Raw genomic sequence first — 14,221 nt, 5'->3', positions numbered from 1 at the left:
CAAAAAGGTCAATGATATTTATGTGATTGTGATTTCGAGTTCTTAACTTGGTAAAGCTGTTTTGTTGAAATCTTGGGAGAAGTTATGATCTTTCAGTTATAAGAATCTCTGCAAATCCCAATTTCTAGCTTACGACAATCTTTTAGTATGTGATATCAGTAGAGGCATATATGGAGACTCTCGACATAACCCTAACAGTTGGTGTTGACTGACATCGGTTGGGTTTTCCAACAAAGTGCATGCGAGTTGACTTGAAAATTCCACAAAATAACCAAAACACTAAACAACTGCCACACCAAAGCGAATCCCCACCTGCCAGTAACTAGTGCCCAAGGGCTGGAAATGAGGCCTGAATGGCCCCCAGGCCTCAGCCCTCGTGGGAAATTTCTATATGACTGTGTAAATACAAATCGCGTTTATAGGACCAACGACTATAATATATATATATATATAGTAGCTCACTGACACAGACATATTGTCGTGCATATACTTGATGTAGGCGCTACTACATGCTGTACATATGGACTCACGGCAAGGTAAAAGCCACTTTGTTATAACATTCTTATAGTTGTTGTGCTGTTGCTGCTCGCCAACTGACAATGAATTCGAGTTTATTTTATATTCGCTTCGATTGTCTTGCTGTTGATTCCGCTTTATGTCCGCCCGTCGAGCTAGTTAGCAGCTCGCGAATCGCTAGACTAAACTTGTTGTCAGCTAGTCAGTCAGTCAGTCAGTTAAAGCTAATTGCCGTCAGGCAGGACATTCGTTGCGTTCTTTTCCAGGGTATCGCGATGTGGCATAGTTGTTGCGGTTTATAGCCTCAGCGCGTGTGGCACAGTCAGCCACTTTGATTAATGGTCGACTGACAACCGACGATGACGCCAACAAAAGGAGACATCCCTGGCCGACTCCAACTCCCGCAGCTAATGCATATAATTCGGATGAACTATTTCAGTAATCACGGCAACAGTTTGTCGGTTTATCCAATCCTTTGTTTATAGATATCACTTAATATATACGCCTGTGTATACACTTCACATTTAAGCCTAGAGAAATGAACCGGAAACTAAAGCTAGACAATGGAGGCACCTTGCTGGTTGGTTCGCTGGTTGATCTTAACGTGCGTCTGTCGTTTCTTCTCCTCCTTGAAGGCCTCCGTGTTGGCCTTCTTTTCGATGCGCCGTTCGTTGCGATAGTCCTTCAGCAAGCGTTTCCGCTCCTTTTTCTCTTCGGGGGTTTCGTCCTTGGGCCTGATGGATAGGACGCTCAATGTGGATAGCACTGATTTGGCGCATAGTGATTTTGGCCCACTGGCCGCGGGTGATTCATCAGCCAGATTGGCCAGGGCTTTAGCTGTCAGTTGGCCATCGACCCCACCGCGTAGGACATTTGTGGGCAGTCCCGTCTTCGGATCGATCTGGATGGGGGCTGGATTTGTGCTGGCACTGGAACGACGACTCCGTCGTGGCTCGTCGATCACCTTTGGGTGATTGTAGATGTTCGAGTAGGTCGACAGGATGGACTCGCAGTCCCACTTCTTCTGCTTGGGGTCGTCAACCTCGTATTCGACCAACTCCTCCGTTGGATCTTGCTCTCCTTCGACCACATTTCTATATTTTTCTATGCGCTCGCGATCCCACTCCTTGTTGTATTCGATGGTCTTGTCCTTCTTCTTGAACTCCTGGAAGCACTGCATCACAACGGGGTGTTTCTGGTGCCAATTGCCCTCGATATCTTCCAAAGCCAGGTCACCAAGCTCTGGATCGTCGTACGAGGCGTAGAATTTCTCGAAACGATCGTCCAACAGAGATAGCTGCTCGTTGCGCCGAATCACGCTGGAGGACATGGAGTACTCAGTAAAGCGTGACTTGACCTCCTCGTCGTCGAAACGACGTTCACGCATCAATGGCGCCAGACGATCCATAAGCTCGTCCTCATCTTCCTCCTCGTTCAGGTCATCGGAATCAAAGTCCATATCGGAGTGTTCCTCATCGTCCTCTTCGCCATTCCATTCCTCGTCATCGGAGTCTCCCTCAGCCATGGCCTGTACCACGAAGTCATCTTCAAGCTCTTCGTTCTCGCAATCGCTGTCCAAAGCGGCCACCACATCGGGATCCCAGTCGAGACGCAAGGTTTGTGGAGCAGCCTGGTTTAGCATTCCCACGGACTCCTCATACTCACTGGGAAACACGGAGCTGGGAAGGATAAGCTTGGGTGCAGGGCCTGGTTTATCAGCATCCTCGGCTTTATGTTTCCTTGCTTGATTGGGATTTTCCATGTACTCCCAAACCACGTCGTTATCACGTTTCTTCAGATGCTGCATGTAATCATAGTCATCGTCGAAGTGAATACCGAACTTTTTTAGTTCCTCCTGCCTCTGGGCGGGATCAGTGGGTGGCTCTGGCTCCTTAGGTTTTTGCTGACGGGCCACCTCCAGGAGCACCCTCTGCGGAGCCGTTTCATCAGTCACAAGAGGATCGTGTTGACTGCGATGAACCAAATGGAAGGTGACCGCCTTCTTGCGGTCAATGTACGGCTTCTTGCCCTTAACCTGCAATAGGAAATTGTCTATAAGATGGGTTTTAACTATTATTGGTGTGTTTTACCCACCATTATTGGATTGTTTTCGGGAAATCTTTTGTAAATACAGAGAAACACATGTGTCTGCTGGAGCTGCCACCCAGAAAGGGATTCCTTAAATACGACGGTTCGGTCACACTATTTTTCGCACTGCGCAGTTTGCTTAGTGTTGGATAATGGCATATCTAATTCGAAAATTGGGCGCCAAATTCAAAATTCGTTCGAAATTCGTTGCATTATATATTCGAGAGAGAAAACCTTCAAAAATTGGCATAATTTTTGACATGAACTATCACAGTGATAAGCAAATATTGTATTTTACTTGATTTGTAAAATATATGACTTGTTAGAAAAAGTTTCTTAAAGAAAAGTACACAAAGATAACACACTTTTTTTCTTGAATATTTATTAGTTCGATTTTATTTGTTGTATGTACATTTATAAAATTGTCACATTGAACAACAATTGTACACTCGCAATGTTTTAAATACACTTGGGTGTGAATATGATTGAATTTCCATTCGTTACAACATATACATATACGGATCTGTAATCTCAGCAGACTTTAAAGATTATACATAAACAAGGTCATGGAAACAATATATACGATACTAAAATGTAAGAATAGTTAGCCTATAAAGTAAAATCATTCTCTTCTACCGATTAAAAGCTTGCAAAATATCAACTTAAGTTAAATCAGATGTGTTTCGAATATCAGGCTCCTTGCTACGCGTAATTATACTCACAGTCCTTAAAGTTTTCTTTCTTTTTTTTTTGTTTTTTGATTCATTTAAGAGTTAGTTGTATTTGTGTTTATTTAATAACATTTCTTGACATGCACAAAACAAATTCGAAAAGAAGCTTATTTTTCAATTTGTAAACGATATTACGGGGGATAGACTAAAAATAAGTATACGCTAGTCACTTTTTGAAGATCAGTATATAGTTATTGCCTATAGTGTTTGTTTTTTGGGTGCCGGACGCTAGAAGGTCGCTATTTTCTTTGGATGACCTCGCCAGTCCGGCGCCCTCAACTTTGATTTCATTTGCGATTCTTTACAGTTTTTTTTAGCTAATGTTTATAATGATAATTTGATTATTATTCCCTTAGTAATTTTGTTGCCTCCCAAAAGGCTTTCGACAGCTTGAAGGAGAGAGCATCACTAGACAAAAGCACTTGGATTGCAGCTAGGCTAGGTACAGTCTGGTCTGGGTAATTCCAAAACCTTTTTACTTCAATGCCTCCTTGGCCCTTTGCTCCCACTCGGCGCGTCTCTGGTGGATTCCCTTGAATTCACCCACAGTTGCTGATCTCTCGATGGGTTTACTGGGTGGCTGCGTTCCTGCTGCTGCTGCAGATGTTGCTGCAGGGACTGAAACAGGTGTTGCTGCTGCCGGAGACGTTGGAGTAGTTGCTGTCGGGTTGGCCTGCTTCAGTTGCAGGGAAAACCTTTCGGTGGCGGGCTTTGCACTTGCATTATTATTGCTGATATTGTTATTCAGGCTGTTGCGTCCTTGATTGCTCACTTTAATGGGGGGCAGATAGGTGACCACCTTGGGGGGTACCTTCTGTTGTTGCTGCTGCTGATTGTTGTTGTTATTGTTGAGATTGCGGAAGTCTGCCACCGAATTGCGATTGCTGTTGGGATGATGGGTAACCTGTGTCTCGTTCTTGGTAGCCAGCTTGTCCAGTTTCTCTTCGCTGTTCGACTGATTCTCCTTGTCACTGTCCACGCTCTGAGCTCCACTTCCACTCGATGGTAGCTTTTTGCTGGTAGTCACTGGAGTTGGAGGTTGCACTGGTGGCTGTGTAACCACATCGTCATCCTTCACCTTCAGCGAGCGGCGGGCAAAAACCTTCATCAGCTCGGGCGTGGGATCATCCTTAGAGGGACTGGCATTGCCATTGCAGCTGGCAAAGGATTTCTTGCGCAGCACGACGGGATTGGAAGTGGGTGAACTGTTTCCATTGACCTCGCTTATCTCGGGTGTGGTGGGAGTGATCGGAGTGATTGGAATGGCGGGCGTTGCTGGAATCACCGACGGAGTGGGTGGTGCAGTGCTCTCTGCTTTGGTAATAGACTTCCTGCGCTGCTCCACCGGCTTCGATCGCTCTTCGCTGAGGAACAACCGCTTGCGATCCTCCAGCGAAAGGCGATTATTTTTCACGGACTCCCTCGGACTGACTGGCTGCTCCTTCACTTCCTTTACATTCCTTGGGGTACTGGGAATACCCTTGGACAACCCATTGCTTTTGGGTGTACTTGGTGTGGTGGCAGGAGATACGGGGATGGCCAATCCTTCACTGCTACTTCCATAACTCGTCCTCACACTATTGGCACTCACGGATTTCAATTGCCTGCCTAAACTGGGTTCCACTGTCGTTGGCCTGACCACCGGACCTAGAGGTTTTATCTGTGGGTGCTCCACAATCTCGATACCCGCCAGATTGTCGCCGCTGTTTCGCCTGAAGCTGAGGTCATCGCTGCTCTGACTCCTTTCCGTTGGCGTCTTCAGATTCTTGGCCAGCACCAAGTGATTGGTTTTGTTGTGAAGACGGGCCTGATCCACGCGGTTCAGTTGGATCTTCATGAACTCCGGCTCGCCAGTAACCTCCACATTGCTGGAGTTTCGACGGCTGCTGTTGGAGGAGCCCTGCCCCTTGGCCGGAGTGGTTGGTGGACTGTTCGAGAGCTTGGCACTCTTGGTCAAAGGACTCGCAGGACTGGGACTTGGATTCGCTGCGGGAGCTGTGGTCTTTGCTCCCAAATCCAGCAACTTGGGCCGCTGTTTGGGCGGAGTAGATGGCTCCTTGGGCAACTTCTCCGTCACATTTCCAGATTTCCTTAGAACGCTCACCATGGGTGACTTGACGACCAGATCCATATTCTGCTCGACCTGGGAGATATTCGCAGGACCTGGACTGCTGACTATTACCTTTGTGGGGGTGGCCTTCTGTGGTGAAGTCTTCGCCACCGACGGCAACTGACCGGTGGACTCAGCTCGAGTCTGCAGCACTTTGTTATCGTTGATCTCGAATCCCAGGGACACGCACTTGGCATTAGGGGAAATGGGTGAGCGTGGAGATTGAGGCGACTGCTTGTAATAGGCTGGCACCCGGAAACTAAGCGAAAGATCCGGCAAACTCGGCATGTTATTGTGCACGGCTGTGGTGTCCACGACCTCATCCTCGTAGTTCCTGAAGCTGCGCGACTTCTCCACCGTCTTGCGCTGCTTCTCCTCGTAGTACAGTGGCGAGGGCTCATCCGTGCTGGTCTCCAACGAGTTGGAGGAGCTGGAGTGCTGGCCCACTGAGTCACTGGAACGCGATAGCTTCTGCTGGAAGGCACTCAGACCCACAATCCTTGGTTTCCTCTCGAAATGTGTCGAGGTCTCCACTTTGGTCTGCTGTTCCCGGACCAAAGTGGTGGACTGGAAGGTGTCGTTGCCCCGCGAGCTCTTTGACAGCAAGTTAGTAACATCGTTGCCCGATGAGATCTTTTCCGGCGGAGGAGCTCCCAGTTCTTTGGGAAGGTAACGCTGCCTGGCAGCAGGACCTGACTTGGGTTTCAATGCTGTGGGCGGATGTGGATGAACACCGTAGTTACTGACCATGGCGTTTAGTCCGTGCTTGCCCTCGTTGTGAATCTCCCGCTTGATCGTCTGTCGAGTCTCCTGAATGTGCTGTTCATGGGAGGTGGCACTGCGTGACTTATCAGGCACTACTAGGGGTTCCCGAGAAGCAGCCTCTAAACAGGAAGTCGAAATCTGCAACTTCTTGGCCACACTCTGGCTGGAATCCGTATCCTCAACTCCGTCGTTAGCCCTGGCTATGGATCTCTTTGAGTTGCGGTGAATCAGGCGGCGTAGGAAGCCACTCTCATTCTCCCTTTCCCGCTCGTTGGCCAGGAAGTCATCGATATCTGTGGAAGACTCTCCGCGATTCTCCAGCAACGTGTTGGTCTTGGTGTTCAGACCTCTAAGTCCGAACATCTGTGTTGTGGAGGAAGATGACGATGAGCTCGTGGTCTTTGTAGTGATGGTGGAGCTCTGCTCGATTGTCTTCGTTCGCTTGGTGGTTACCGAGCTGGCGGCGTTCACCTGGACTGGTGGCGCAATGGCAGTCAGAGTCTTCGGTGGCAAAGATCGAGTCTTGCTCTTGAGGTCCGCTTCTGGGAAAGGGGCATAGAGATTCGTTAGGAAAAGTTAGATGCAGGAGCTACCTTAGTACTTACCATGGACAGCTCTTAATCCAGGACTCATTTTCAGCACATCTTCATTAGCCTCCGGAATGGAAGTCTAAAACAAAAAGATTAAGTTAGCAACTAGATTTTGATCAATAGTTCATCTCTACTGACCTCCAATGTCATCCGGTGCTGCCTGGTTGGCCCCTTCTTTTTGACAGGCCTAATGGCCATTTTGTGCTTGGCTGCTGCATGTGACAGGCGATGGCGTTCTCCACCGACGGCATCCACATCGTCCTCGTGATGGGATCGCAGTATATCCGAACCCACCGAGATGGATGAACTGGTGGACACCCGTGAGTGGTGACGATGGTGATGGGAGCTCTGGCTATCTTCTGTCTCCGCCTCGGCACTGTTAACACTCAACAGGCTGAGCGAAGATACCTCGCTATGATGACCCCTGATCTGGTGACTTACACCGGAGGTGTTCCGGCTGCTACTACCACCCGCTGCCCGGCGTTGTGGAGAGGCCGGACTGCGGGGCAGACCCAAATCCTCATCGGAGGCATCGGGTCTATTACGACGCTTGCGCAAGACATCTGTGAGTTCCGCCTGGAAAGGTAATAAATTTGTTGGTCATTTTGGGTTTCATTAGCATGTGCGTTTTTTTGATTTAGTTTTCTTTTTGGTTAGGTTACCCAGCTTTTCCAGCGGAAAACGAAACGAGCACGCAGGCAACTGCGTCCCAGGCGGCTTTCGCCCATGGAGGAGCCACCCAGCTTCATTTTAAAAGGATTCTGCTTAAAGTCGATCATTTAGCGGGCCTCACAGCACAGACGAGGCTACAAATGACTGATAGGGAATAGCCATCCCTTTTAAAGCTGAGTAACTGTGGCTCCCAAAAGAGGACTGCGATTCCTTATGGACTATAATATATATGCATGGAAAACCCGCTCAAATTCTTACCGCAAACGAAAGCTGGAAGGGATTGGCCTGCGCCCTAAGAGAACCCGAACCTCCGGCAACCATTGTGATGATAATAAACTATGGAAAATATCTCTGCCTATGAGGATCACGCGATCTCAAAGATTTCACTTTCAACTCGAGCAGCAGCAACTGACGACACCCAAGTGCAATGTGCAACTGAAGATTTCGATGCAGATGCATCGAGAGTGAAATGAAAATGAAAATGGGAATGGAAATGGCGTCGCATTTGCTTTTTACCTAGACAAACATAATTGGGTGCAGGGCAGGCACTGGAGATCTGTTTATTGTCAGCTCTTGACTGAATTTTCAAGGGTAAGATTCGAGGGACCCGACACCCGACTTCTGTCCAAAAGTAAACAAAACGAAAACGACGAATACTACCACCACCACCTTCAACTCCCAGAATTCCCTTCCCTTTCGTATCCCATGTCGTTCATCTATCAGTGTTTTGCGGCGCGTGACGTCGCCATCTGTTTGTTGGACTCATTTTGCTAGTGGGGCTGCTATTTTTGGTAGCTCATTGCTCGAGGATTAAGTGCTGGGCTGGTTCAGGTTAAAGACCTCGCCCATCAATTCTAGTTAAACAATTGCAATTGGGGATTTGGGGGCGAGTTCAATGTTCTGCCGGGCGCCTGCATCCCTGAGTTGCAGTGAATATCTTTCTCGTCAGAAAATGAAAGTCGTTCGAGAAAATGTTTATCTTTCTAACAAACCTAAAATGTTTTACATAATCTTGGCCAGCTGCTCTAACTTCGCGGAATTTTTGGCGATACCGCACAGGTAGTGCCTGGTGCATGCGACCCTTAACCCATCATCCGCCTATCTACCTGTACCGGATAGCCATAGCCCGACTTCTTAGCCAAGTTCTACTTCAAACAGCCGAGTTGGAAAATCGCAGAGCGTACTCGACCCGTCACGTTCACTGATTTATTGGCCCACTTGGTGTTGGCGATGGCGAGTGGGCCAACTGACGGTCGGGAGCAGACGGGGGAACCAGTCAGTGGCCAGTGGATAGACGGCTCCCAACATGGCCACACATTCAAACACACAACCGCCAACATTGATTACCGCAATCCGAAAGAGGGGAGCTTTTCGTCCAGAGAACGGGCACAGAGCGCACAACAGTTGGCCAAGTGGGAGGCGAGGCAATCGCTTTGAATTAAATGCAATTGCATCATTGCATCCGAGTTGCATTTTAAATGCGAGTCAAACAAATGGCCAATGGTTAGTGGCCACCATCTGCAAGTGGGATAAATGCTATAAAGTATGCACATTTAGCTGGTAGCCCCAATCGGCGAGTGGTTGTTAACGTGAATTGACCCTGACTTCGGCCATAATCTTTAATGGAATATGGAATATTTATGTAGATCAATAGCAATTGTGCATGGCAGATCTAAATTTGCTGATACAGCTTAGTAAAGTGGGTTAAAAACGAGAAAGGGGCTTATCTATTAAAGGTTAAGGTATGTATGTAAACCTAAAATTTCATAGATTTCCAACCAGAAAACTGTATCTTATTCAATTAGTTAGTTGCACATTCTAAATGTTTCTTTAGTAAATGTTTAACTTCAGACTAGCTTTCTCCAAAGCAAAAGCAGACAGACCATGTGAACAGCAAAGAACCCTTCTCCCAACTCTCACCCATCACAGCTTTACACCGTCTGCCTCACATCACATCACCAGCCATCATACATCGCGAATCAATTTCTCCTCGGCTGTCAACCCAAGTGGCGGAAAGTGGGGCCGGGAAGTGGGCCAGAGTAGAAGTGGCCAGCCGATATGGACATGGGCCGCATTTTTGCCCCAACTCCAGAATGCGCCGCCCATTGGCGTGCGAAGAAATGCAATTAAAATCCTAATGCGGATGCACACCGATGATGATTGGACATTGGGCCTAGGATAGCTAGAGTGCTCCTAATGGATGCGGAAATCTATGCAATAGGCAAATTCAGACATGGTTCAGGCATTACATAATGTCTGGAATGAGGCCCACCAGACGGGAAGTGTCACAGATCTCATGATGTTGTTTTCACCAAAAACGAATGTAGGCCGAAAATGAAAATTCGAGTGTCGTCGCCGTCGGGAGCTAGGAAGTCGGTGTACTACTGAAGTGTGTTTTTAACCCCCGCTGCTCCTGCAATCCCCTCTAGAGTTGGTCAATTAGTGAGAAGCGTGTGAAATGTGTTCCCCCCATCAATCCACATTCACATACACATCCACATCCAAGTCCAAGACCGACGACAGCCAAGCTCGCTCTCAGGCGACTTTAATGCGTGTTACCGTGTTACCATATCGCTGTCATTCCAAGTCGTCCGGACTAAATGCTCTTTCCCCTGGCCACCGAAATCCCGCCTGCAAATTGCTCGACTGCATTGTCATTTAGTTTTTCCATTATGGCCATCGTGTAGATGTTTTTCTCTTTCTATTTATTCGCAATTAATTCATCAAACTGGTTGGCCAAGAGCTCTGGCTCTGACTCTGGGATCACATCTGCTGTGGCTGGTAAATATTTATAGACCTAAGCTCGTTTCCCGACCTGCTCTTCAGCTTTTCATAGAAAACTTAACTGACGGGAGGATTAACAGGGAATTCACAGGACAGAATGGTCTTAGAAGATGTGTATACTAAAGGAATGGATGAGGTTCTGGTTTGGTTCTAGGATTTTGAGATCTTCTTCTAGGAAAGCATTCTTTGTAAGATGAACTTTTGAACATACACAAATGATTTTTAAGGCATTATCTTTGAGATATGTCATCTTCTTAAGCTTAAGTTATTGTTCCAATAGTATCTTGACCATATATATCTTTCCAGACCCATCAACTATATCTAAAAACTCTCTTATCTCTTTACACTTCCGCCTTCCTAACCAAACTAATCCATTAGCTAAGGAATCGCAGTTCTTTCAATCTCCACCACAGTTACCCAATTGGACCGTTTAATCTCTGGTTCGGTAACTTCTTCACTTGGCTAGAGTCCAGGAATCCCGAGGATCGTGAACATAGCGCGGATCGGAGTCGGAATCGAAATTGGTATCGTTGGGAACGGACAACGACGACGACGACGACGTGTTGTCTTCACTGGCTAAAGTCTCGATGCAAACTGATTTAGCGGAAAACTTGCAGGAGTTCAATAGCATAGAAACAGAAAGAAATGCGATTTATTTGCTAACCAGGTTGGCAAATAAGCAGGGAGGTGGAAGATGGAAAACGGGGTAAAAAGAGGAGGACTGGCCAAGTGGAAAAAAGTGGAATAACAAGAAGCGGCCAAGCGACCATCGGCTGGCAACTCGTTTGTCCAGAAACCGAAGAAGCAATAGAAGTAGCAACCGATTGCCAGGAGAAGAAGCCGCAAATTGCCACGCGCTGCATGAGGTGGAAAATCGCCGGGAAAAGTGGGAGTTGGAGGTGTGGCAGAGAGGGTGGTGCAGTTAGTGCACAGAAAACAAAATTGAAGATATTGTCTTGATTTTACACTCATCTTAATCGGTTGATCTTTTCTTGGTCTTCATTAAACGAAAAGGGTAAAGGAAAAATGCTTAAAGATTGGAAAAACTTCTGCAAGTATTTGATTTTAAAACTCAGTAAAAAGTACAAATGATTTATGGCTGTGTTTTCTCACTGTGTAATATCTAACATTGGTTTCGGTTTCCAGTTGCTAGACGCGTGCGTTGCCTACAGTTTTTCTTTTTTCACTCAAAACAAAAAAAAAAAAAGAAAACTGGAGAAGAGAAAAACGCTCAACTGACTTATGCAGTAATGGTGATGATGATGTTTGTGATGATGTTTCAGTTTATTAGATAACCATCTTGGCCAGACTATTTCATTTTGGACTTTCTTTTGGCACAACTTTTAATTTGATTTAATTTGTTAGCATTTTCAATTGTTTTTCAAGTAGTTAGGAAAATGCTATCAATGGATATAGATATCTGATGTGTAGATGTGATTTCCCCCTTAACCAATCAAGCTTCGATTGTTTTTGGGTTATTTGACTCCCCAATTAATAGATGTTCTGCATCGCAGATAAGTCAGCTAATCAATTTGGTTATAAAGTTGTTTTTCTTTTCAGACATTTTGAGTACCAGAAAAAAAATCAAACAAAAGCCACCATTGAATGTGAGTCAATGGACTCTGGGGGAGATTTGGTCATCAGAAATGCAGATATGCCAACAAAGGCACCAATTGAATTTGATTAAAATCAATTTAGATTGATTGCCCCACAAATGGCCAGATAACAAAAACATTCAGCGGATTCCCCCAGTGACCCAAGGGCCCTGAACTTTATTCGTAATGAAGGGGAAATCATATTCATTTCCTATATGAAGGAGCAAGTGGGTGGAATTCGGAAAATCGAATTATAAATGTATAGCAGTAAGGCTTGGAAACTAACAAGCTAACGTTTTTTGGAATATATATTTTTAAGTTAAGTTAAAAAATAAGTTAAAAACTCACCTTGAGGACAATAGAAAGACTGCTGGCTGTTGCCGATTCCGAGAAGACGCTGTCATGTGACTGAGACAAGGCATCTCTAGAGTAATCCCTGTAAGATCAAGATTCTATAACCAATTTCTTACAGAAAAGCAGGACAACTCACCCGTCCACATCCAGCAGACGACCCTCGCTCAGGCTGCGCTGGCTGTCTGAGATGTCGGCGGCTCCATTAGGTCCTGATCCCGAACCTGAACCCGAACCAGATTCAAGTTCTTGCGAAGAGTCACCCACACTGCGCTGATGACGTTGTTGAATTCGCTGCTCGGTAAAGTAGCTACTCCTGTTTAAACCAATCGAATCTGGGAAGACGGCCACGCCCCCATGTTGTCGCTGGGCTTGGAACATGGCTTCCTGTTGGGTTTGCGACTGGGTTTGTGACTGGACTTGACTTCCGCTCTGGCTATGATCCTGTTTGCTGGCTCGCTTTTTGCCAAGGAGCACGCTTAGCAGCTCATCGCGATGCGAGCCGTATGACTTGGACTTGGGCAACGATTGGGTTTGATAGTTGTCCTTCAGCTGTTGGTTATTCAGTGGAGATCCCGGTGGTGAGCCTATTATCCCGCTGCGTAGATTCTTTTCACTGCTGCTACTTGCGGGCGGTGGCAAGGTGTTGCAGGATCCAGGTCCTGGCGACTGACTGGCTGTGGGACTGTCCGCAGAGCTGTTGATGGTACGTCGCCGGAAAATTCGACGCAGATTACGGAGCGGATGAAAACGGCGACGCTTTTGCTGTTGCTGATTTTGTTGCTCTGGAAGGAATAAATCCGAGGAACAACGAACACCAAAATTATTTTTTAAACATTTTGTTATATATAATTTTTAAAAGTTAAGAAAGGCAGATTGCCGGAGGCTTGCTGGGGTTAACTTTTACGAAAGAAAAGTCTTGTAATTATATATTACTATTAATCTATAGTTAGCTCTCTGGGATATTTTTCTTATTTAATCATCAAATAACTTGGATAAGGCCTTAGGAAAAAGTCAATTTCCGAAAATGTGGTTCAAACTTTGACTGTAAAACACATTTTCTTCACTTTCCTTGGAAGAACTACTAAAAGGGAGCCTATTTTTTACCTTTTTATGCAAATTTTAAACTACTTAAATAAAAACATTTAAATTCAAACCCCTAACCATCCACCCTTCTATGATGATAATCATTTTTTGCCTGTCTCAGGTGACGCAACAAGGTATAAAGATGTCAACTCAATTTCGAGGCTTTCCTTTTGATTGACATTTGGGGCATAAATAAATATACGGAAAGTGAGAGCAAAATCTCTCAGGGATTAGGTTTTCCCACTCAGACATAAGGGATTCAATTATCAGCTTTGGTTATTACGTTATCGCAGTAACAGCCATGGAATCTTAAGAAGATTCAAAGTTGGAAATGGATTTTCCTTAAAGTGCTGATTGAGAGATTCATTTCAGAGGAAACAGAATTAGTAATCAAAATTCCGTAAATAAAAGATTTTCCAATTATTGAAAAGTCAACAATAAACAACTTCCGAGGAAGTAGTAAGCAGTCAACTTCCTAAGTTACTCAGCAGCTGAAGCATTTGATTGTTAATAGAACTTTTGTGTCATTTTCTTGATTAGGTAAAGACCACAAAATATACTAAGAACCAAAGGGTGATAAGAAGTAAACAATAAACGAGCGAAGAAAAAAAGAAACGAAACGAAAGGCACCAAAAAACATGACCATAAATAGGCAAAAGTCGAAGACCCTCTCAATGGGTGGAAGTTCCCGAAACGAATGAAAGGGAAATACATGCAGAATGGTGCTGAGTGACAGAGATGGCCTGCATGGTCGATAAGAACGATAGGACACCACGTGCACTACCTGTATTAGGAATTAAGTGACAAGGTCATATCTTATCGCTATAAACTATATAACATATATAAGCGATTTGCAGAGAAAACTTATATCCCATGTTTAGGAAAGTTTAGCCAGTGCAATTTCTAATACAATAATAATAATAATAATAATAA

At 45.5% G+C, this 14,221-nt stretch overlaps 2 protein-coding genes across 5 annotated transcripts in view; both read right to left on the bottom strand.

Moving 5' to 3' along the window:
• Positions 1-970: 970 nt before the first annotated feature.
• LOC108113304 (protein LTV1 homolog) lies at positions 971-2,696 on the bottom strand. The gene is made up of 2 exons (XM_017223855.1): positions 2,611-2,696; positions 971-2,551 (listed from the first exon to the last, which is right to left on the bottom strand). The coding sequence occupies exons 1-2, from the start codon at positions 2,611-2,613 to the stop codon at positions 1,073-1,075; spliced, it is 1,482 nt and encodes a 493-aa protein (XP_017079344.1). The 5' UTR covers positions 2,614-2,696; the 3' UTR covers positions 971-1,072.
• Positions 2,697-2,969: 273 nt separating this feature from the next.
• LOC108112776 (mucin-17) overlaps positions 2,970-14,221 on the bottom strand; it is a 38,012-nt gene continuing 26,760 nt past the window's right edge. For 3 of the 4 annotated variants that reach the window (XM_017223045.2, XM_017223046.2, XM_017223047.2), the window contains 5 exons: positions 12,342-12,987; positions 12,200-12,287; positions 6,939-7,376; positions 6,816-6,879; positions 2,970-6,752 (listed from right to left, as the gene is read on the bottom strand). In XM_017223045.2, coding sequence (XP_017078534.1) covers positions 3,811-6,752; positions 6,816-6,879; positions 6,939-7,376; positions 12,200-12,287; positions 12,342-12,987 — 4,178 coding nt within the window. In that variant the 3' untranslated portion in view covers positions 2,970-3,810. Of the gene's footprint in view, positions 6,753-6,815; positions 6,880-6,938; positions 7,377-7,730; positions 7,911-12,199; positions 12,288-12,341; positions 12,988-14,221 lie in introns of those variants that run through there. The other variant, XM_017223048.2, reaches the window with a different exon arrangement.

The sequence above is a fragment of the Drosophila eugracilis genome, unplaced genomic scaffold (assembly GCF_018153835.1).
Source record: "Drosophila eugracilis isolate 14026-0451.02 unplaced genomic scaffold, ASM1815383v1 contig_90, whole genome shotgun sequence".
In the NCBI taxonomy this organism is placed as follows: domain Eukaryota; kingdom Metazoa; phylum Arthropoda; class Insecta; order Diptera; family Drosophilidae; genus Drosophila; species Drosophila eugracilis.
This window is presented reverse-complemented; position numbering and strand designations above follow the sequence as displayed.